The sequence below is a fragment of the Mya arenaria genome, chromosome 16 (assembly GCF_026914265.1).
Source record: "Mya arenaria isolate MELC-2E11 chromosome 16, ASM2691426v1".
In the NCBI taxonomy this organism is placed as follows: Eukaryota; Metazoa; Mollusca; class Bivalvia; order Myida; family Myidae; genus Mya; species Mya arenaria.
Genome location: NC_069137.1, coordinates 29,618,547 through 29,642,933, shown reverse-complemented (window position 1 = coordinate 29,642,933; position 24,387 = coordinate 29,618,547). Strand labels below are relative to the sequence as shown.

The following is a 24,387-nucleotide window of genomic DNA, read 5'->3' as shown; positions in this document are numbered from 1 at the left end:
AGCCTTCACCAAATGTTAAATTATGCTCAAATATTGTCCTTGAAGTACATGTTAGTAACGCTTTACAATATAGGGCTTAAAGGTTAAGCAATTTCGGTATCAAAGAGTAAACTAGGCATAATATATGTGTTTTCTGATGTTTTACCGGGACAAAATTATTTTGGTGCCAAAACATCAGCGCGTCCCTTTATAAAAACAAAATGAACTATAAATTGATTACGAAAAAAGTACATCAACACAAAGTTGAATATGACTTAATATAAAGTACAGTAAATCCATGGAAGACGAGATGGGGATAGCGTATATTTCGTCGCCTTATACCATGACATATTAAGATTATATAGGTCAAATCAACAGTGGCAGCTTCACATGTTAGGTATCATATTGCATAAATACTCCAAAATGCAATATACACGTCCTATAAACCAGATCTAAGACAAAGAGTGATAAACCATATATACAAAATATAATTTTATGAAAATAGTAATGTATAACTCTTGTTTTGTACAAAAAATAACCATGAATAGGTCGAGTTTTACTCTATTCATAAACCAGAATGTTTAAGTCTTAATCATCCAATTTTGAAAAAAAGAGTGTATCATAACCTTAAACCTTGCTCGTTAATAACCAAACTCAAAGGAAACCTATGACGCCATGAATGGTTTTATTACAAACACTTTGAAGATTCCTGAAGAGCGGGCAAGTGCGATTATGTTTGAAAAACTGTCGAGAATAGGTACTAAACAGCAATGAAAACATAGAAGTATCCTTGCTGTGTTCAAAACATTATCGGATAAAGACTCTGTTAAATCACACCGAAACAATAATGACTCCAAGCTCGTTTTTTCATGCACGACCAATTCCCACACGATATAGTAAGCCAAAGGAGAAAGCTCATTCCAGTTATGGTAGCAGCAAGAAAGGATGGCAAAGACTCGTTGTATGTTGACGGCAAAGCCTTCAGCAATGGCAAGTACGGCAAGGTCGAATATGACGGACCGGAGGGTGATGTTAACGTGCTGGTATGGAACTGTAATGGATTGTTTAGCGATAAACAGGAAAGTGACGATTTTTTAAAATATTTTTGATAACTATGAGCTTATATGTCTACTTGAGTCATGGGTGGATCAGCGTGGGCCTTCCGATATACATTGTTACGAAACCCTTAATATTTACCGTAAATTTCAGAATAGACGAGCGAAAAGAAACAACGGTGACATTCTTTTGTACTGCAGAAGCACAATGTTGCCTGGAATAGAAATAGTAGAAAAAACATTTCGACACTATTATATGAATTAAACTTAAAAACAAAGAAATCATATGTGTATGTGTGTCATACATTTGGTGTGAAGACTCGCCAGCTTATCAGGTAGTTAATACAAATTTGTTTGAAATTCTTGATTTGATCTCTTCATTGATTAACTTTTGCATAAAGATTTAAACCCGATAGGAATTAACCTGTATTGAAAATCATATTAAAAAGGTCAGTTAAATATGCATTTATTACGCAATAACCAGCAAATGCTAGTGTAAAAGCTTTAAAAGCTATGTATACTTTAGGTGTTAATTTAAAGGGCTTTGATGAAAGCCCATAAACACTGCGTGACCTTTCTGACGCGTTTGTTGGTTCGATATTAAGTTATTGTAAAAGAATTGTAAAGAGTACATCTGAAGTTTTGCAAGCGTATGCTAGGTGTAAAACTTTCAACAAGTAATGTAGATGTTATGGTAAATTACGACGCTACCTATTACATATTATAAGACAGACTCGAATGGTGAAATATTGGTTCAAAATCATCAATACTAACAACTGTGTAATTAATGCACTTTATGACGCATTCGTTGCTGACAACACTATTATAATTACTATTATAGTACTATTACATAACTAATCGTCAAAGATAAAGGACCTACTCTACAGACACGGTTTCGGGAATGTATGGATAAATCCATCCATTATGAATCCTGACTGCTTTGCTCAATTTTATACGCAGCGGCTTGTTGATCACTTCAGCGAAGAATGTCACACTTCCCTTTAAAATAATAACGTACTTACTCTATATAAATATGTTAAACCAAATATGGGATATGATATATGATATGAAATGGATATATTGCATCTTGACGTTATGAACTCAAAGCGCTATCGACATGTATTAAGTCAAATACGAATATCATCACATAAACTCAGAAATGAGACTGGTCGTTACGGGAAAAGTCGAGAAGAGAGACATTATCGAATATGTGTATTTGTGATAGCAGGGATATTTAAGATGAGTTTTACTTCATGTTCAAGTGTGATATATATAAAAACAAAAGAAAAAGATACATAAGTCGTTATTGCTAGCAGAATCCCAGTATGTTTAAGCTGATAGGACTGTTAAATAAGAATGTATTAAATAACTTTCTTGTTATATCAATTGTGCAATTAAAATTAGAAAAAATTAAGCAGTACCTAAAGCAAAATACGGTTTTGTTTAACGTTGATTATACATATGCTATAAACAATATAGTAACATAAGGATAAATGGTTTTCGAACTGTTTATATTACCCTTCAACGTGTTTTGTTTGTATGAGTAAATGTTTTGTTTTATTTTTTAATGTATTATTTGTATGTGTATGTGTTTGTTTATGTTTGTATGTACACTTCTGTGATTGTTTGTATGATGAGAGAATATGAAGTCTAAATCAAAATAAACTTCTGTTCTGTTATGTTCCTGAAACTGTAAACTTGAGTTTATTTATTAAGATCTTACTTTTCCACTATTAAACCGTAAACTTGAATTTATAAACGAAGATATTACTTACGATAAAAGTTTGTAATGCAGAACTACTATTACTATGTGACCTATGAAAAACACCAATGCCTGGATATTATTGCTCATGACACTTAGCAGACATAATAATACTTTTGAAAAATAATGTCATTAAATCCGATAATATGGATAATTTAACCGTGCCAAACGTTGCCATAAGTTTTTGTAATTGTTTACATCATAAATTAAACGTAAAGCATCTCAAGATGCCTAGATATGATACAACCTGATGCAATTTCAACCTTGATAAAGTGCCAAATAATATACATAATTCAGTCCGTTTTAATTTAAAATTCGTAAAACGTAAACTTTACTCCAATCACTAGACAGCATTATATCATTTATTATATGTACTTACTTTTTAAAAACAATGTGTTTGAATCTAGTTCAAACCTTGTGTACACTATGGGAGCTAAGGATACTGTACTACTACCAGACATTATGTACATGTTTCCATGACATAATCACGTCATTCAACTTGATAGCGTGTGACTGAGTTGAAACCCCGTGTAACTGGGACCAGACTGCGCTAACCATATCACTTATTGATATATCGATCAACAAATTCAGTTCATATGCTAAGCACACAATGTTTGTTATGAAGCAAGGTATGCATTATTTACTGTTTTTGTGCACCGGGCAGGCAAGTTCGGTAAATTTGGCCTTGCTAGAAAATTCCTAGTGGAAACCACTCTACCAGATGAGTCACGTACAAGAACGCGCCACTACTTATTTCTTTAATTGTAGAGTGTATATAAAATAATGTAAGACACTTCGATAAAGAGTGGTTCAATATATAATTCTACTTTATTTGATTACAACATTAAAATTAATAATATTTAAAACACGATGACTGTTTGACGTCAAAATTGAGTTTATATTACTCATGACGTCAGTAAACATTGACACAGGTCAAATGTACAAAATGCGATTTCTACGTCACGGTTAACAATTGTGTTTTTAATAAAAGGTAAACAAGAAGAAAAAAAAAACAATCGTATGTTTCCAATCTAGATGGAAAAATCTGATCGTCGGGCACGCTCGACGAGCCTCGTTAGCGGTCGGATTGTTCCATCCGGACCGGAAACACATGATAGATATGATTATTCTGAGACTTTGTTTAATTACATAATTATCGAGATGCATTTTTAACCATTTTGAAAAATCAAGTGGAAGTAAGTAAATTTGGCTGATTGAGAAATTGGGAAAAGAAAATAATTTTGATAAATATAATTATATCATGATAATTGTCTGATAACTTTAAAGCTTAAACGATAACAAAAAAATGAAATAAACAAAACAGGGCAAGATTTTTTATCTTAAACGAAGACTTTGTTATTTTGGTAGTGTGACAGCAGTAAATTAAAGTCGATATATTACTTTACAAAAATAGAATCCTATCTACAGAACGGTATTGTCTAACAGTTTGCTCAATTGAATAGTTTTGTTCTAATATGCAATTGTAGAGTATTGTGTAACATTTGAACTTTCCTTTATGTCATTATAATGACTTAGCAAATTAACCGCAAGTAATATTCATGGAAGTCGAAACAAAGAAGTATATTTAGGTTACCGTGAAGTCCCACATTTATTTTCAAATAAAAATAAAAATATATGTATATTCAACTTAATTTTAAACAAGTTCAGTAAAGGATTAAAACACTTTTCAAATGATTTTTATATCCATTTCTTAGACATTTACAAGTATATTTCTCCTTGCTTTAGTTGCAACAAAAACATTGATATAAATATGACTAAACAAATATTTCTCCGCGAGAACATTTTCTTTAACCTTTTGACGTAACGTAGTTAATCAAGTCTGATAACTCAAGTTAAAGGTATAAGGTAAATCAAATGGCCTTCGTAAAAAGATGATAAATTAAATCGTCATTTAAATCACTATCATTATACTTACGCGCCAGGAAATAATGGGAAATCTAGACATTTTTATAAACCCGTCATTAAACGAGATGATCTGAGCAAGTGTCTTTACGACTCAAATCTATACGGCATGTGCCCAGTACTTCCATACAACACAAACCCGGTTTTAATTGCATGTCTTCTGAAAGTATAGAATAAATGACCACTAACCGACAATGGGAATATTTGAACAAACATGTAGTAGGCGATATCTTGACAAGGCATGTGTGCCTCATTGTTATAAGCCTGTTAAGCCGTGTCGGGTGTCAGATATCGTATCGCAAACGTATGATTTGGTCAACACTCAACGAACTTTAAACATAATATTTACCTTGAACGTTTTCACAGTGAACGATTTCATTTGAAAGCAGTTATATATGACCCAGTTTTTATACAGAATTATTGCATTAATGCAATTCATAATATAATTGAATTATTCATAAATATTAATGAATTACTTATTCATCAAGTAAAAGTTAATGTTTCCTTTTCCTAGGTGATCTAAACGATTTAGTCGGCAGGCGGTGCGCACCCCGGCGCCGACTTATCTAAATAAGACTAAAACTAAATGCTTACTTCCTTATTGTGAAGCCTGACATGCCTATTGAATCTCTCCATACTAGCCAGAGCGCGAATGTTCAAAGCTGCACTCTCACAGATTGAAAGTTTTGACAACTTTTTTTTATTTTTGTTTTGGAACGAGCCAATTATTGCGAAAATCCATGGAAGCCAGTTAATATATAAGACTGCAGACAAAAAGAGATCGCAGATTTTTATATTTTCGCTCAAAATTGATGTTTTATGCATTTTTCTTAAACCATTAGTAACGGTTTTAAGCCATGAAACATTAATTTTCGAACGGAAATATGCAATTCTGCGATCTGATCTTTTGTCAGCAATCTTTTATCATTGATTTGCAGATGTTTACGCAAAATTGCTATTTCTAAGACAAAAAAAAGTTGTATATCTGTGATTGCAGTTTTAAATAAATCAATAAAACCAATAAATGACTAAATGGTAATTTGGCGGTTATTTTCGTAACGGAAAATGGAAAGTTAGCCGTTGTAATCTGCCAGATGCCTTTTTGTTGTCAGAGATCATCTAAACTATTAAACGTGAATATGTCCGGCGATCCCATTGGCGGAGATATGAACCTGTACATTCAGTATAAATCAGTGTCAGATCCAGAATAATTTGGAGGCGGCACTACGAGAGCGCAATTTTGGACGTGCACCTCCTTCCTAAGAACAGAAATATTTACGGTATAAATATGGTTAGATGTTGTAGGGGTCTTATCCTAAATAAAAGTTGGCTTTTCTTAGTGTGAAAAAGTTTAATCTGGTATATTCTTTTCACATACTTCTCCAATATTGGTATTTAAGAAATCATTTGGACGATTGAAGGACTTGGTGTAAATATTTGTTTGTATTTAATATGAATATCAGCGTATGTTATGGAAATAAAGATGAGTTATGTTGAATTACTGAAAATGTTAACATTCATACAATCACGATTTAGTCAGGTTTTCAAAAATGTTTTAATTCCGAAAAAAAAAACAGAAATAGAAAGAGATGATCATAGGTTTGATCGTATATTTTAACTATTCCAGCAAACCTTATTTTTTTAATTTACTTCTCTTACCTATTCGACTAAAATATATTCCGTTCTATTCAGACGAAGGTAACAATACAAAATTTGTCCGACCATGCCTCTGTTTATTAAAGATTTGCATTGGATAGTTTTCCTTTTAAAAACACTCTGGTTGGATAAGACGTTGTTGTGATGGTAAATGTAATAGTGAATAGGTATGCTGACAAGGATCACATGAAGACATATTTTTCATATTTATGCCCCCTTCGAAGAAGAGGGGTATATTGCTTTGCACATGTCGGTCGGTCTGTCGGTCGGTAGATCGGTCGGTCGGTCCGAGTGATTACTCAACTATTCCTGAACGTATGGGCATCACACTTGATATAAAGGTTGGGCCTGACCAGTATATGACTCCTATTGAATTTGGGCTCATTGGGTCAAAGGTCAAGGTCTTAGTGACCTTTAATGATAAAAAGGTTGTCAAAGCTTGTCCGATATTTAACTCAAAAATGCCTAGACGTATGATCATCAAACTTGACATGGAAGTTGGGCCTTACCAGTAAATGACGCCTATTGATTTTTATTGGTTATCAGACCAAAGGTCAAGGTCACAGTGACCTTGAATGCTAAAAGGTTTTCCGAGTGTTAAGTCGACAATGCCCGCACCTATGGCCCTCAGCGTTGACTTGGAAATTGGGCCTAAACAGTAGATGACCCCTACTGATTTTAGTGGTCATCAGGTGAAAGGTCATGTAACATTGACATTGAACGCAAAAAAGCTTGTCTGTTTGATAACTTGACAATTCCTGCACCCATGGCCAAACTTGATATTTAGGTTGAGGGTGACCGGTTGATAGGTCTTTCTAGATGTTGAGGTTATAGAGTCAAAGGTCAAGGTCATAATTCTCATTCATCATTAAAATTTCCGTCACATTTACTTATTCCCTGCTGCTAAGAGGATATATCTGAATATGATTAAAAAACTTTACCTACTTTCCTAACACTTTGAAGGTTCATAATCTTAAAACTGCCTAAATGGCTTTCAATGTCAATGTCAAATCAGCTGTCCTTTCTGTCCCTGCAAATTTCATTCAACCTTCAGTATAAGCCTGACAAGATGGCGCTCAGGGGGGGGGGGGCATAATGTTTGAAAAACATGTCTTGTTTTTCTTTAAGATGCACCCTTATAAGATTTTTCACAATTAAAACATTTTTTGATATACAAAAAGGAGGAATAAATGTTGAAAACAATGGTTCTTATCATACAGTGTTAAATTTGAAAAAAGGTGCAGCAATCTCAATCTCAATCCGATATGTCAAGTCAATCATCCACTCAGCAAACAACGCCTTGTTTGAACACAAGTGAGGAAGAACATATTAAAATAAACGACAACCACGCCACATTGAACAGAATAACGAATAACGAAATAGAATTGAACATTGATGAAAATGAAGTCAAGGGCCCTCATATGATCCAGTTTGCAATGTTTAGCAATTATTGTTCTGAAAATAAAACAATAATGAATGCAATACGTTTTTTTCTATGTTGTTTTTCACAGTCAAAAGTATAGCCGCTCATAGGCGGGATACTAGACTTAATGTAAGTGTCAGGAACAAAAATGTGGTTGCTTAAGGATGAACCAACTGTTTGTAGAACATATCCTGCAGAAAACTAACGCTCCTGAATTCTCTGAGAAACATTTCCACAACGAACATATTTCAGACACAAAGAAGAGACAAAACCATGAAGCTATTCGTCAACTTATTGCGTGGAGAAGTAGACGGTTTCTGATAAAATCAAAATCATATTTTCTCGCCATAAATTGTATAAACCGTTCTTTTTCTTATTATTTAGTATAGATTTTAAATCCTTAAATGCGCAAGATCGATCTTATGTTTTTTATGGTACAATGGCCATTTCAGTGGTAGCCAATCAGGCTTAATGGAGGAGGTTCCATGGGTTCCATCTACAATCCATTTGGTCAAACAGGTGATCTATATATTTGCGTTGTCATTTTGTTCCGTTCTGCTCAGTTGTTCAAATACTCAAAATTATGTGTGGTGTGAAATTCAAAATAGAGAAAAGCCATGCCGCAGTAGGTGAAGGTTCAATTTGGTGTAGTAACATTCAGATTCGCCATGCCGCAGTAGGTGTAGGTTCACTTTGGTGAAGTAACATTCAGATTCGCCTTGCCGCAGTAGGTGTAGGTTTACTTTGGTGTAGTAACATTCAGATTCGCCATGCGACAGTAGGTGTAGGTTCACTTGGTGTAGTTACATCAAGATTCGCCATGCCGCAGTAGGTGTAGGTTCACTTCGTGTTATTACATCCAGAATCGCGGTGCGACAGTAGGTGTAGGTTCACTTGGTGTAGTTACATCCAAATTCGCAATGCCGCAGTAGCTGTAGGTTCACTTGGTGTAGTAACATTCAGATTCACCATGCCGCAGTAGGTGTAGGTTCACTTGGTGTAGTAGCATTTAGAATTGCCATGGCGCAGTAAGTGTAGGTTCACTTGGTGTAGTTACATCAAGAGCCGCCCTGCCGCAGTAGGTGTATATTGACTTGGTGTGGTTACATCCAAAATCGCCACACCGCAGTAAGTGTAGGTTCACTTGGTGTATTTACACCCAAAATCGCCATGCGACAGTAGGTGTATGTCCGCTTGATGTAGTAGCATCCAGAATCGCCTAACCGCAATATGTGTAGCTTCACTTTGGTGTAGTTACTTCCAGAATTGCCATGCCGCAGTAGGTGTAGGTTCACTTTGGTGTAGTTACTTCCAAAATCGCCATGCCACAGTAGGTGGAGGTTCACTTTGGTGTAGTAACATACAGCTTCGCAATTCCGAAGTAGGTGTATGTTCACTTGGTGTAGTTGCATCCAGAATCGCCATGCCGCAGTAGGTGTATGTTCACTTTGGTGTAGTTACATCTAGAATCGCCATGCCACAGTAGGCGTAGGTTCACTTGGTGTAGAAGCATCAAGAATTGCCACACTGCAGCAAGTGTAGGTTTACTTTGGTATAGTTACATCCAGAATCACCAAGCCGCAGTAGGTGTAGGTTCACTTTGGTGTAATTACATTCAGAATCGCCATGCCGCAGTAGGTGTAGGTTCTTTTTGGTGTAGATACATCTAGAACCGCCTTGCCGCATTTAGTTTAGGTTCACTTTGGTGTAGTTACATTCAGAATCACCGTGCCGTAGTAGGTGTAGGTTCACTTGGTGTAGTTACATCCATAATTGCCATGCGACAGTAGGTGTAGGTTCACTTGGTGTAGGAGCATCCAGAATTGCCACACCGCAGGCAGTAAGTGTAGGTTCACTTTGGTGTAGTTACAGTCAGAATCGCCATGCCACTGTATGTGTAGGTTTAATTGGTGCAGTTACATCCAGAATCGCCATGCCGCAATTGTGTTAGTTTACTTAATGTAGTCGCATCCAGAATCGCCACACTGCATTAAGTGAAGGTTTACTTTGGTTAAGTTACATCCAGAAGCACCGTGCCGCAGTAGGTGTAGGTTCACTTTGGTGTATTGACAGCCAGAATCACTTTGCCGCAGTAGATGTAAGTTCACTTGGTGCAGTAATATCCAGAATCGACATGTCATAGTAGGTGTAGGTTCTCTTGGTATAGTTACATCTAGAATCGCTATGTCGCTGTAGGTGTAGGTACACTTTCGTATAGTTAAAATCTGAATCGCTTTGCCGTATCCATAATCGCCAACGTAGTGACATCAGGAATTAACATGCTGCAGAAGGTGTAGCTTCACTTACTGAAGTTACATCTAGAATCACCATGTGTCAGTAAGTGTCGGCCTTCTTTGGTGTGGTTACGTCAAGAATCGCTTTGCCGGAGTAGGTGTAAGATAATTTTGGTGTAGTAGCATACAGAATCGCCATTCCGTATACGATGTATATTCATTAGGTTCACTTAATGTATTCACATCTAGAATCAACATGCCGCAGTAGGTGTAGGATACCTTTGGTGTAGTTACATTCAGAAACGCCATGTCGCAGTAGGTGAAGGGTCACCTAAAATATTCACATCTAGAATCAACATGCCGCAGTAGGTGTAGGATACATTTGGTTTAGTTACCTTCAGAAACGCCATGTCGCAGTAGGTGAAGGGTCACTCAATGTATTTGCACCTAGAATCAACTTGCCGCAGTAGGTGTAGGATACCTGGTGTAAGTGTAGGTTCACTTATGTGTAGTTAAATTAAGAATCCCAATTCCGCTTTAGGTGAAGATTCACTTTGGTGTAGTAGCATACAGAATCGCCATTCCGCAGTATGTGTAGGGTCACTAAAGTGTAGTAACATCCATAACCGCCAATGTAGTGAAAATAAGAACTAATGTACCGCAGAAGGCGTAGGTTCATTAAGTGAAGTTAAATCCAGAATTGCCATCGTCTATGTATTTGTTGGCTTTCTTTGGTTTGGTTACGTGCAGAATCGCTTTGCCGGAGTAGGTGTACGATCATTTCGGTGTAGTAGCATCAAGAATCGCCATTCCGCAATAAGGGTTTATTCATTTTGGTGAAGTAATATTCAAAAACATCATGACATAAAACATTTTATTTACAATAAAAAAACATGTTCAATTATCAACCGATTTTCAAAGGTTTCACTTAAAAATACAAAAATAATACACATTTCAATCCATTTAAATCAAGCAAATCAATAATAAGAGCAATGTCATAACTGCATGACATCATCAGTAATCACGCGAGTGTGTACATGTCGTTTGGCGGTTGAAAAGACCGTCAGTCAGCGTCATAGTCGCTTTCAGTGGTTCGAATTCGCTTTGTAGCTGTAGGATTACATCATGGATATTTGTCACATTGATTGATATGCACAATGAATTTTACCTCAGTGAATTGGAGCACCAAAAAAGTTGTGAAATCCAACAGAAAAAGTGTGATTTAATGTGGAATCAGTGACTGTGTGAACTTGGGCGAACTGTGTGAATAGACTGAGCATTGTGCAGGTATTTTAATTACTGAAGTTCAGGATGTTGGATATTTCCTTGTGGTGATTTGGATTTATGTGGCTATGGTTGTTGTGTTCTTATGTCCCGATTTTTGCATAATCTGCTTCGCAGGAACATTGTTTTCATTCATGATTCAATTCCCAGTTGAGGTATATTTGGCGCTGTGATCAGAGGGTCGTTTGTTTGGATTAGGCCCAGCCTTCTTCACCATTCGTTTCATCGCGGAGGTGAGTTTGTTAAGACCGACAGGATTTATTATAAAACATTGTTTCTGATGTTTGTTTACGTTTTTTGACAGCGCGTATGAATACATCTTTTTTGTGATGCGGTTACCTAATTTGCATAGTAATTACAATAGTTATATATGAAATATTTTGCACGAGGTTATATCACTCATGCGCTGTAAGTTATGTTATAAGTAGTTATATTCAATTCCCAAGTAATTCGTCGATTCGTGGTAATGTGGGTTTTTCAGCATACTACGAAGCTTCTTAAGTTTAAAAAGTTTAACATAAGCTATCGTTCGAAAGTTTCTTATGTCTTAAAATTATTTATGAAAGGGAGATCAATTATTTACAAATGTTTTATAGAGACTCTGTATAAGTCTTCATAAGTCGTCTTTCTTTTGTAACAGCTTGAAATACTGTCATACTTGATATATGGTTATTTAATACACTGTTAAGGTATAAGGTATAACTTAATAAGATACCATAATATAATAGCAAATTTATTACAAAACTTTCCAAATATATCAAAGCTCAACAGCTTTGGAAGTATATTTCGAATTATGTCATTGCGTGTATTATTCTGTATTAAAGTTATTGTACGGCTTCAAATTGGGTTGCTACATGAATTGTTTTGCTGCTGGCATTGTAGAACTCGGTGGACATGTTTTATTTCCATGCCCAGTTTTGGGTACAGTTGTTGTGCTCGTTAATGTACAACACAGTTGGCCCTGTCATTCGAACTCAATGTCTCTGAGTTGGCTCAGTCTGGTGGAAATCTTCTTTCGGTCTGCTACAGTATCAATATTAATTTGAATAGGGATATAAAACTGTATCCTCCACAAGTATGTCTGATGTAAGGATGTGAATTGACGAAGAGTTTTTTTTAGTGAAACCTCTATTTTCTTGAGAATTTTCCGAAACCATTTCGCATGAACTGGTCTAACCTTTGCATACGTTCCTGTTCCGCTTTATTGAAATTATATTCATTGTAGGTCTCTTGGTTCAACAATAAATATATCTTGCTTCTAAATTAATATGTTGACGCAGTATTATATCAATCGGCGTTGGGGTGATCTGTTTTGTTTGCTTACTGACATGCCACTGAAAGTACCCAGTTAAATACCAAGTTAAAACCCAAACTATACTATTCAAAATATATCATGTTTCTGTGACACAATATTCTCCATAGCCTGACCTAATGACCTTGAATGGTATGCTATCATCTTTTTAACCATGCCATATTTTCATAGCGTCCAATGACCTTGAGTTTCTCACGTTAAACTTAGTGGTTAACTACTCTGACTCTGATTCTGCTGCCGGTTTTTAACTGAATTAATTTAATGTTTTGCTGAACATATGTCATGTATTTGGAGTTATTGTCATTTCATCTTGTTGTTCTGCATGCGTTTCATTTCACCATGTTAATAAATAAATGTATTTGGATGATGATCTGATGAGTGCTCTTGTTCATGCTACTTGTAGGCTTCAGTCTACCTCAGGGTCGTTCATCATGCTTTGTATATTTGTTCATCATTAACTTTATTCTTAAGAGTTATTTTGAAATTCAAGTGTTGGTCTGCATGAGTTGTCATCGAACAGTTCATCTGACAATGTTTTCATAGGCATATTATTCAATGTCAACACCTGCAGACCAAAGAAGAAATATGATTTGAAGATAAGCGTTGAATAAGGACAGCACCTGCAGAAAAGTGGATTAATGACAACACCAGCAAGTTTTGGTGACAATGCCCTTATAAATCGTCGATGTTATCTTTATTTTATTTTGTTTGCAGTTAAATAAACTCATTTAAAGATAAACTATGTTTGGGTGTATAAAGTAATGTTAAGTAAGTCATTTGTCATTACACTGTGTTGGTCTGCAGGTGCTGGCCTTTAACCTTTTTTTCATATGCAGGTGTTGCTATTACACTTTGTTGGTATACAGGTCTGTAGATGTTGTTATTACTCCATGCAGACCTGCAGGTCTTTTCAGTACACTATACTGGTCTGCATGTGTTGTATTTTACCTTTTGTCATCTGCAGGTGTTGTCAGTTCACTATACTGGTATGCAGGTGCTGTCTTTCTAATTTTGTAATTGCAGGTGTTGTCAGGGCACTATGCTGGTCTGCAGGTCTTTCATCTTTTGCGTTATGCAGGTGTTGTCAGTACGTTTGTACAGTGTTTCTATGTTTATTCCATACAAACTTCCCAGGGGAAGGTAGAAATCTACAACAAACATAAATTATATTAAAACAAGCAAAATTACCTACAGAAAAAAATGTAATTACAAAGACAAGCTTACTTAGTTAAAATACCTAGTTTTCCTTTAAAAGCCTAAATCTGTACTGCTAGATTAATGCAGTTAATGCCTAGAAACTTTAAAATACCTAACTGATATAACAAACACTTATCAATAGTTTAAATGAAAAACAAGAATTTACCAGGATGACCCCTGCATACAAACAAATATGAAAAATAGATAATAACAGAAAATGTAGAAAATATCAGCTTAAGAAAATGATTTATTAAATATTAATGGAATGAATTAAATAGGAACTTACTCTGTGGGTAACCCAAAACTAGTCTTAATTCTAAAGAAAATACAAATTTCTCAGTAACACGTTTTCATTGCAAAAATGGCCTAATTCTAACTAAGGGAGATAAACGTGCAAAACGAAAAAGTACCCTCACTGGCTTATTTGCCCATTACATGACAACACATTCCCCACCTGAATTTGGAAACAAATTCACTTAATCACAATAGACTATTTCAAACATGATCATTTGCTACTATCTAATAATTTAAAGTGAATTATGCAGAAAAATTGAAGAAAATTAGAGTTATAACAAATCTCTGAACATAAATACTGATAACAATATTCTTGCAAGAAATAAAAGTACTATTATCAGTATAACAACAATATTATGATAAGCAACAATCTAAACTTTAACCTACTTATATAAGGATAAATAAAATACTTGTTGCTTAAGATTACACACTTAATGCTTTAAATGTAGTTTAAAATATTTTAAAGGCACAATTTCAATGTTCAAAATATCTTTAAAGGCATAATCTCAATTTCAATGTCCAAAACATCTTTAAAGACACAATCTCAATTTCAATGTTCAAAACATCTTTAAAGGCACAATCTCAATGTAGATTTTTTGACTAATGACTATTTATGTATTCAACAATGAATAACACTTAATGTTTTGTCAAAACACTTTAGCCATTCAAATTCCCTATTCATAAACAGCTACTCCGAAAGCAAATGTATAATCTGAGTTATCGGGCTTATATAAGTCACTGGTTTTTCACTGTTCACCACACGAACCGAAACCTTGCGCACTTGTCCATTTGCGCTTGGAAAAACATCCTCAATCACTCCGATAGGCCACTGAATACGTGAAACACTACTGTCCATCATCAGGACTACGTCTCCTTCCTTAAGCTTCCTCCTGGTCTGTAGGTTTTGGAGATAATGGGTCCTCCAGCGTTTCCAAAACTGGTCAGCCAGCACTTGAACTTGTCGCCATTGGGATTTATATATGTCCTTAGTATTCCAGTGTTGATAGGGTACAGTATCTGACTTGAACATTTGAGTTAACAACACATTTGGTGAAAGAACTGCAGGTGTATCTAGATCGTTAGCCACAGGAGCAATTGCTCTACTGTTCATAATGCACAGTACTTCGTGTGTGAGACTTTTTACTTGAGATTCACACAGCATAGACTCGAGAATCCTTCTAGCGAGACCGATCATTCGCTCCCAAGAACCGGCCATATGAGAAGAATGAGGTGCATTGAACCTCAAAACAGCTCCCTGAGAAGTCAAAAACTGTTTAATGTTCCCATCTTCCACATTTAAAATGTTCATTCCCAGCTCTCCGGTGGCACCCACAAAGTTTGTCCCGCGTCTTGATACAATCAACCAGGGTCCAAATGTATCAACTCCAACGTATGTAAATGGAGGACTAGGTGTGGTCCGACATGTAGGAAGATCCGACATTTTTGGAGCTCTACAGGCCTTCTCAGCTTTCAGCATTTCACACATTTGTGAAGATTATTGTTGATTAGTCTTTTACCTCCAGTTATCCAATACCCTGCGGATCTTATTGCTCCCTCCGGCCTTGTTGCGCTACCAACTCGTGATAGTGTCTCACAAGTAAAGTTGCAAGTAGCAATGCGATGCTTGCCTGGAATGATAAAAGGTGATTTCTCGCCAGTTTCTAGATGAGCAAGTCTACCCGCAATTCTAAACAAACCACATGAGTCTAAAACTGGTGATATGTTTATCAAACTGCTTTTCCTTGGAATGGAAGGCAGCAGCTTTCTTCTTGAGGCATGACAATGCACTAACCAATCTTGGCCATGATGAAAATCGCTCAAATCTTCCACTTCCTAGGTGAACTGTTTCTACCTTACTCTTGTTGACAATAAGATACACTTCCTTATCCTGGTCTGGTTCAACCAAACTGAACTGCTTCGGACTGATAGGCTGTGATTGCAGTTTAGTTGTAGGCCCGGTCAACCACTTACAGTTGGAAATATGTTCTGCTGTAACAGACCTTGTACCATGATCTGCTGGGTTTTTATCAGTTGGAACATAATTCCATTGTCCTTTTGAAGTCGATTTTAGGATTTTGTCTACTCGGTTGGCAACATATACATAAAACCTTCGCGAGTCGTTGTTGATATATCCTAATACTACTTGACTGTCCGTGTAGAAAAATGTTTTTTTCCGGAGATATTTTGAGCTGCTGTTGTATGAAAAAGGCTAATTCTGTAGCAACAACTGCCGCACAAAGCTCTAACCTTGGAATTGTGTGTCCGTGACTAGGAGCTAACTTTGATTTTCCTAGTACAAAGCCTACCTCAGACTTTCCGAAGGAATCATATGTTTTAATATATACCACAGCGGCAATGGCTACCTTAGACGCATCTGAGAACACATGAAGTTCGCGATCTGAAGCATCAGTGTTAGACAGCTCTGTGAATGTTCTCGGTATTTCAAGACTATCGAAGTAATTTAGAAAGTGTCGCCATATCTTCCAGTCATTCATGAGGTTTTCAGGTAACAGATTATCCCAATCTACATGCTTGTCCTGTATGGCCTGTCTCATGATCAGTCGACCACCTAATACAACTGGTGCTACAAAGGCCAGTGCATCAAACAGTCCATTGATAGTAAAAAGAAGACCTCTTTTCGTGTACGGTTTCTCCACTGTAGACACCTGGAAAGTAAAGATGTCACCAACTACCTCCCAATCAATTTCAGTGATGTCTTTTGCCAAGTCCGTTTCAGGGAAACTTCTCAGAACCGTCGCACTGTTTGACATGACTTTGTGAAGACGGATACAACCACCTTTCTGAAGCCTTTCTTGTGTTTGTTTCAGAAGATCAACCAATTACTTTCAGATGACCTTGACACCAAACCATCATCGACATAAAAACTATCATTGACATTTGACATATTCACACACATCATCACAACGGTCTGCTTGATGGTTACATACTGCCTGGCGCAATCCGTAGGTTGCAACTGCAGGTGAGGGGGAATTACCGAAAACATGAACACGCATTCTGTATTCTGCAAGTGGCTTTTTCGGATCACTGATATCCAACCACAAGAAACGTAAAAGGTTTCGTTGTTCTTCATGCACTTCAAAGTTGAAAACATTTGTTCAACATCAGCAGTTGCAGCATATTTCTCCTTGCGAAACCTAAGTAGAACTGCAATAAGGCTGTTCGTCAAGTCTGGGCCCTTAAAAAGAATGTCATTTAGACATTACCACCATATTTAGCTGAAGAATCAAACACTATGCGAATTTTCGAGGGCCTTTTGGGGTGATTAACCCCGAAGATGGGAAAATACCAAACTTCATCACATTCCTCGGTTGGTGGGGCCCTTTCTGCATGGTTGTTTGCGAAGATGTTGCTCATAAAATCTACAAAGTGACCTTGCTTCACTGGATCTCTTTTCAAACTTTTCACTAAGTTCTCTGTCCTATGTTTTGCCTGTTCCAAATTGTTCGGAAGACTTGGTCTAACTTTACGGAATGACAATGGAGCGGTTAACTTTCCCGATTGAGATCTTGACATCTGCGTTTCCATAAGCTTCACAAATCCTCTATCTTCTAAAAGGCCAGGTGTGTCGTCTTCAGGTGTACGTATGAAAACATCATCTTTAATCTCAAACACATTGGTACATGGCTCAAGTATAGAACTTCGACCGTCATAAAGAATATTTGTCTTAAACACATTTACCTGATCAGTGTTGTGTACCTTGCCTAAATATGTTTCGCCCACTAACACCCATCTTAGCCTAAGAAGTTGTGCATATGGCTCATTTCCTATTCCTATTTTCTGATCAAGGACGTGATGGGCCGCTAGAATGTCTCTGCCTAACAGTAACAAAATGTTTGCTTCTGTGTCTATTTCAGGTATTAGGTGTGCAATATCCTTCAGATGCCTATAATGCCTCGCAACAGCTGGGGTCGCTAACTCCTGTTTTGTATCTGGAATTTCATTGCATTCAAGCAACGGGGGCACCTTAACTGGCATGCTCGGTCGAGAGACTCTACAAGAAATCCCGATGCTCGCCTTCCTGTCTTAATCACTTTGCCGGCACACGAGGATAGTGTATATTCAACAGTCTCTGAATTGTCACTGAAGCTATCGAAAAGTTCGGACCTAGCGAGGGACTTGTTACTTTGATCGTCTATTATTGCGTAGGTCGTGATGACCTCTTCTGATCGTCCTTCTGGGTAGATTCGCACAAGTACTGTTTTCGCACATGACTTGCCCCTAAATGATGAATCTCCGCATATCTCTGTGCATTTCGAATCAACAAACATGGATTCATAGCTTTCCCCACCATGGCTTATGGAACTTTGACCACGGTCAATATGAAATGTGGTGCAATGTCTATCACTGCTACACTTGTCACATTTGATTTTCTATTAACAGTCCTTGGAAAGATGTTTTCTATTCAAACACTTAAAACACAAACTGTTCTTCTGTACAATTTCTCTTTTCTGTTGAATTGTCTTTTCTGCAAACACGCGACAATCTTTCAGGCTATGCTTTCCAGTTTGTCCGTGTAAAACACATACTAGTTCTGTGTTATTCTGTTGCCCATTTGTTGGATCTAGATTTGTCTTCTATGTGTACACAGGTCGCGGTTTGGGAAACGATTTCGCCTTATTTGTGTAGTCATTGTGTTCCGTCTGTTGGAATCTAAAGCTGGGATCATTTATTCGCACAGCCATTCTATTTACGAATTCTACAAATGTGCTAAACGGTGGAAACATAACACTTTTTCGTTCTTTGTAGTTGCTCGCATAGTACACCCATTTGTTTTGAATAAATGTTGGCAGTTTGGTAATGATACTTTTTACAACATATGAAGAGTCAAAGAAAGCCAGCGTCATTTTATACTTTTCATCTTCTCTTACTGAAGCTATCTCCGAGAGTAAATCAGACAACTCGTAAAGTTTTTCTCGTTCGCCCATAATTTATTCACTTTTTCGAAACTTGTCGAGCCGTGATTTCAACGATTCTGCCACTTGTTCTGGGACTCCGTACCTTTCGTCTAGGCGTTCCTAAATTTTACTAAGTCCTGCTTTCTTACTGTGAGTATTTGAAACTCTCAGACTTGCAGCTTGTTTTCTGGACTCAGGTCCTAACCATCTGGTAAGAAGGTCCAACTCTTCTGTAGGTGTCACAGCCAATTCTCTAATAACATTTTGAAAACTGCTTTTCCAACTGATATATTATTCAGGACGGTCAGTAAATTGAGATAGTCTTGATAACATAAGATCCTTTTTCACAATATATTTTGTCAAATCTGACGCATCAGAATTTGTCCTTACAATTTGATCTTCTTGATTGTTAAAATCTCTTGTTGGTTTCTGATTGGCTATAACTAAATTTTGTGCAACATTGTCGTGTTTGGTTGGCACAGCCCTAAGTGTAATGTTATTGTTCAGGTACTCTTCAACCATTTCATGCTTACTCGATGTTTCTATTGGCAATTTAATACTTTCATTTGCATTGTCATCTAACATATCTTGCACTACTGATAATTCAGCTTTAGCTTCTGCAATTTCTCTTTTCTGCCTCAAAAGATTGAGATTAGATTCTAACTAATTTCTCTATAACTGTGTAGATGGCAGTTCTACTCCATAAGCGCATAGGTCTTGTGGTTAGAATAACTGTGTCGATGGCAGTTCTTCTCCATCAGCGCTTATGTATTGTGGTTAGAATAACTGTGTCGATGGCAGTTCTATTCCATAAGGGCATTTATAAGTATTGTGATTAAAGTTTCTGTGTCGATGGCAGTTTCACATCATAAGCGAATAGATATTATGGTAAACGTTACCGTGTCGATGGCAGTTTTACTTCATAAGTGCATATGTATTGTGGTTAACGTTAATGTGTCGATGGCAGTTTTACATCATAAGCGCATATGACTTTTTAATGTGGTTAACATTAATGTGTCGATTACAGTTCTACTCCATAAGCGCATATGTCTTGTGGTTAATGTTACTGTGTCGATGATATCTTTAGCCCATAAGCGCTCTGGCCTTGTAAGTAACGTATCAGTTCTTGTCCATAAGCACTGTCACGTAATGCTTACTGTTCACTTAACTTGTTGGAAGTCTTTAAGCTATTAAACAACAACCATTCGAATGTTAGTTCTTTATTGTTCCAGTTCTTTCTAAGTATAATAATCAAGTCTAAGTACAGCATGACATTTAAGGTAATCCCGCATCCTAACTGCCGTCCATTAACGACCCAAGGCCGCTTTCTTGCCTTCTCCAACCCAACTGTTTTTACATACAAATCAAAATCTCTTAAGTACTACTTTTTTGTATAAATATGACAGCTTTGTACATTTGTACCAGGTCGGCTGTCAACCACTTCCATATTCAAATGACAATCAAATATGCCCTACTTTACTAAACATACAGTATGTAGACACATATCCATTTAATTAAATCTTAATTATATCTTAACTATAACGTTTTTTAACGTATTTTGTCACATTCGTCCTTTTTTAATAAAGATTTTTAAGAAAAGCTTTGCTTCAACCCCAAACAATGGTTATAATTGAATAGATAAATAAAATCGTAAGTAAATATGTTTTTCAACCCCAAACAGGTAAATTAAAAAAAAGAGTAATTCTGACAAAAAATACGCAGAAGAAAATCTGTGCCTAAATCTCAAACAATGATGATCAAATTGGTTAGATACGTAGATACCGTCCCTTTTTAATGCAAGATTTTCTTTTCGTAAGGAAAAGAAAGTAAACTGACACCATATTTGTCAAAATTTCTGACATAGTATAGACTAATTGGTAATTAACCCTCAGGTAATTAACATAGCTAACAATTAGAAAATAACACTGCAGATTGAGTACAAGTAATTAACTCTGACAGTTCTGTTGTCAAATTTGGTATTTGGTCAATGTTTTATGTAGCGCTGCTTGTCATGTTATCATTCTGAAGACAGGGAATCATCGTTGTTGTTGTTGCTGCTGTCGTGTTGTTGTAGCTGTAGAGTTTATAGCCAAGGGGTTGTTTGATTGTAGAATGTCCCCACCGACTCGAAATGTTCTGCCATTATACGACTGCTAATTCTTGAAGTGTATTTATATAGATGTGTGCAAGTGTTCATGTTATTGAAGATACTAACGATCTCAAGTTGGTGTTGTCCATCACACAGGAATCATCACGGTCCTAAAGACTTGATCATGTGACGTCAAGCCGAGCACAGGTCATACGCGAATGTGTGCTTAGCTCCTCTGGATATTCCGAAGTGTAACCAATTGGTTAGCACATCACATACGCAATACCAGAATATAGTTCGATCCTTTATGAAACACAGATGACCACTTAACACAATATCGCCACTAGGTATATTTTCTCGTTATCCGCTGAAGAAGTATGTTGACATTGACTGTTTGTATCACGTGACATATTACCTGTATTTCTAAAACCTTTCATTGACATAGGTATTGCTATTACCATGAACTTTTGTGTTGGTATTTTCAAGCAGGCTTATATTTTGAAAGTGGCCCCATTTATAATTAATTACTGTATCTGTGCGTAAGTGTTCGTATGTTTGATTTAATGAATGTTTTCTGTGAACGTTTAATTTTCATGAACAGCGTTTTTATCTTAATATTCAGAACACATTTTTATATACAATATTTTACAAAGCTTATAGGTTATCTATATCACACTAAAACACTCTTTCATTCAAAATGTGCATTAATTCCGTTCTGTCCTGTATGCTTGTCATCCGATAACTAACACAGATATTTAGAACAAGATTGATGATCCGTTATGTTTATCATTTGACAACTTTTAATCTCATAATTATTCCATTATTTTAAGAAAACTAATACATAAGTGATTCAATTAATTTATTAAATAACTCCCACCCTAATGTGACTTCACAGGAGTCCAACAATTTTGTTGAAATTCAATATCTTGAACATATCATCTCCAATCACTTTTAAGAAACCTGGTCTTTCTTGACCACTATCTTTGTTTATCTTTGTACAACTTTGTACATTTTCATAGTTATAAGAAAGCTAAACTCTAGCTTAACATGTTACCATCATGCTTATCATCTGATAACTTACAACTTTATAATTGATTCATTAGTTTTACCTAACTTATCTGTGAGTTACTTAAATAATTTAATTAGATTACTTACTACCTAACAAACAATTTTATTAGTGATTTCGAAATTGAAAATTACTTGCCGTATTCAGGCGATACACTTATATAATGACATCTAAGAAATTACTTTTCGTTTTGCACGCTTTCTCTCTCAGACCTTACTATGATCCAAACAATGATTTATTTATATGATTTTTAAAACTTTAAAACCATCACCAATTTACTCAAAATTATATTAAATGATATATTGACAATATACTACAATTATTTACACAACTATAACCTTACTTAATTTTAATGATTTCATATCATTAATGTCAAGTTAATTACAGGTAACATTGAATTCATTTACCTCTCTGATTTGTTTGACAATGACTTACAGTTACATGACAACTGAAGTAATTAAATCTGCCATTTGTCTCCTTCTTCGACATAAAAATATCTCATGTTGTATTATCTTCAGTGTTTGCACTAAACCCTGAGTATAAGTCATTATTTTTTGTATTTATGCAACTTTCATTAGTGTTAGACCTGCTAAATAAGTTTACTCAAACTTCTTTTCATAACATTTCTTTCCATGTTAATTATTCAATTAATGTCCTTAAATGACTTAGTTTTCTTTTTCATCTAGTTATTCAATAATGTACTTAAATGATTCTTCGTTTGCATTTAACAACGATTTTTCCACCCCTGTTTTACTTTTTTTTTATCGAATTTCTCAATATCTTTATCTTTGTTACCTTAAATACTTATTCTTTAGTTTATTCTTATTTAAATCAAATGGTTTTATTGTACTAAATAATATGGAACGTTGTTAAGTCAGAAATTAGATTGCTTAGGGGTTCTTACAAAAGAACAGCTTTGCTCTGATTGCATTTATTATCCAAAACTTTAAAATTTTCCCCGTTAAATATCCCAAAATTATAGCAACACATGTCATATCTAGGCAGGAAATACAAAGTAATAAAACGTCACTAACTTTTGTCCCGTGGCCCAGCAAATTCGTATGTAGTTGAGTACCTCGCGTTTCGCTCGTTGTGTATCTTCCCGCCGCTGTGCAACCCATTTCGTCATTGATATCTTGCTGCACGAGCACCAAATATTTTTGACGTGTCACGTAATGCTTACTGTTCACTTAACTTGTTGGAAGTCTTTAAGCTATTAAACAACAACTATTCGAATGTTAGTTCTTTATTGTTCCAGTTCTTTCTAAGTATAACAATCAAGTCTAAGTACAGCATGACATTTAAGGTAATCCCGCATCCTAACTGCCGTCCATTAAGGACCCAAGGCCGCTTTCTTGCCTTCTCCAACCCAACTGTTTTTACATACAAAATCATCTCTCTTAAGTACTACTTTTTTGTATAAATATGACAGCTTACAACCCAAGGAATACACGTTTTTGTAATTAACATGACCATTTTGTACATTTGTACCAGGTCGGCTGTCAACCACTTCCATATTCAAATGACAATCAAATATGCCCTACTTTACTAAACATACAGTATGTAGACACATAACCATTTAATTAAATCTTAATTATATCTTCACTATAACGTTTTTTTAACGTATTACGTCACAGCACAACGGTCATGTGGTTAACGTTACTGTTTCGATGGTATTTCTAGCCCATAAACTCTCTGTCCTTGTAGGTAATGTGACAGTTTTAGTCTATAAGCACATCGGTCAGGTGGTTAACGTTCCTATGTTGATTATATATTTAGCCCATAAGCTCTCTGGCCTTGTAGATAAGGTGACAGGTCTAGTCCATAAGCACATCGGTCTTGTGGTTAACGTTACTGTGTCGATGATAGTTCTAGCCCGAAAGCGCACTGGCATTGTAGGTAACGTAACTGTGTCGATGATATTTCATGCCCATTAGCGCACCTGTCTTGTGGTGAACGTTTCTTTGTCGATTACAATTCCAGGTTGGTTAACATGACTTTAGTAATGGCAGCTCTAGTCTGTGACCATATGCTACCAAGACATTGATGGTATCTCAGTTGATTGTTTTAAAAAATGATTGTGTAACTTCGAACCGTAACTTATTCTAATAAAAAAGAATGAACTCAGTAACTAGTTTTAGAGTTTTCAAGATCCGATAATAACATGTATTAATGTATTTATGTCAAAATCCAAAAA

The 24,387-nt window shown here is 35.9% G+C and overlaps 1 protein-coding gene across 1 annotated transcript; it reads right to left on the bottom strand.

Annotated features, from left to right (window-relative positions):
* Window positions 1–14,807: 14,807 nt before the first annotated feature.
* On the bottom strand, window positions 14,808–15,605 carry LOC128221544 (uncharacterized). Its single transcript, XM_052930150.1, has one exon. The coding sequence runs from the start codon at window positions 15,603–15,605 to the stop codon at window positions 14,808–14,810; it is 798 nt and encodes a 265-aa protein (XP_052786110.1).
* Between the last annotated feature and the right edge of the window lie 8,782 nt (window positions 15,606–24,387).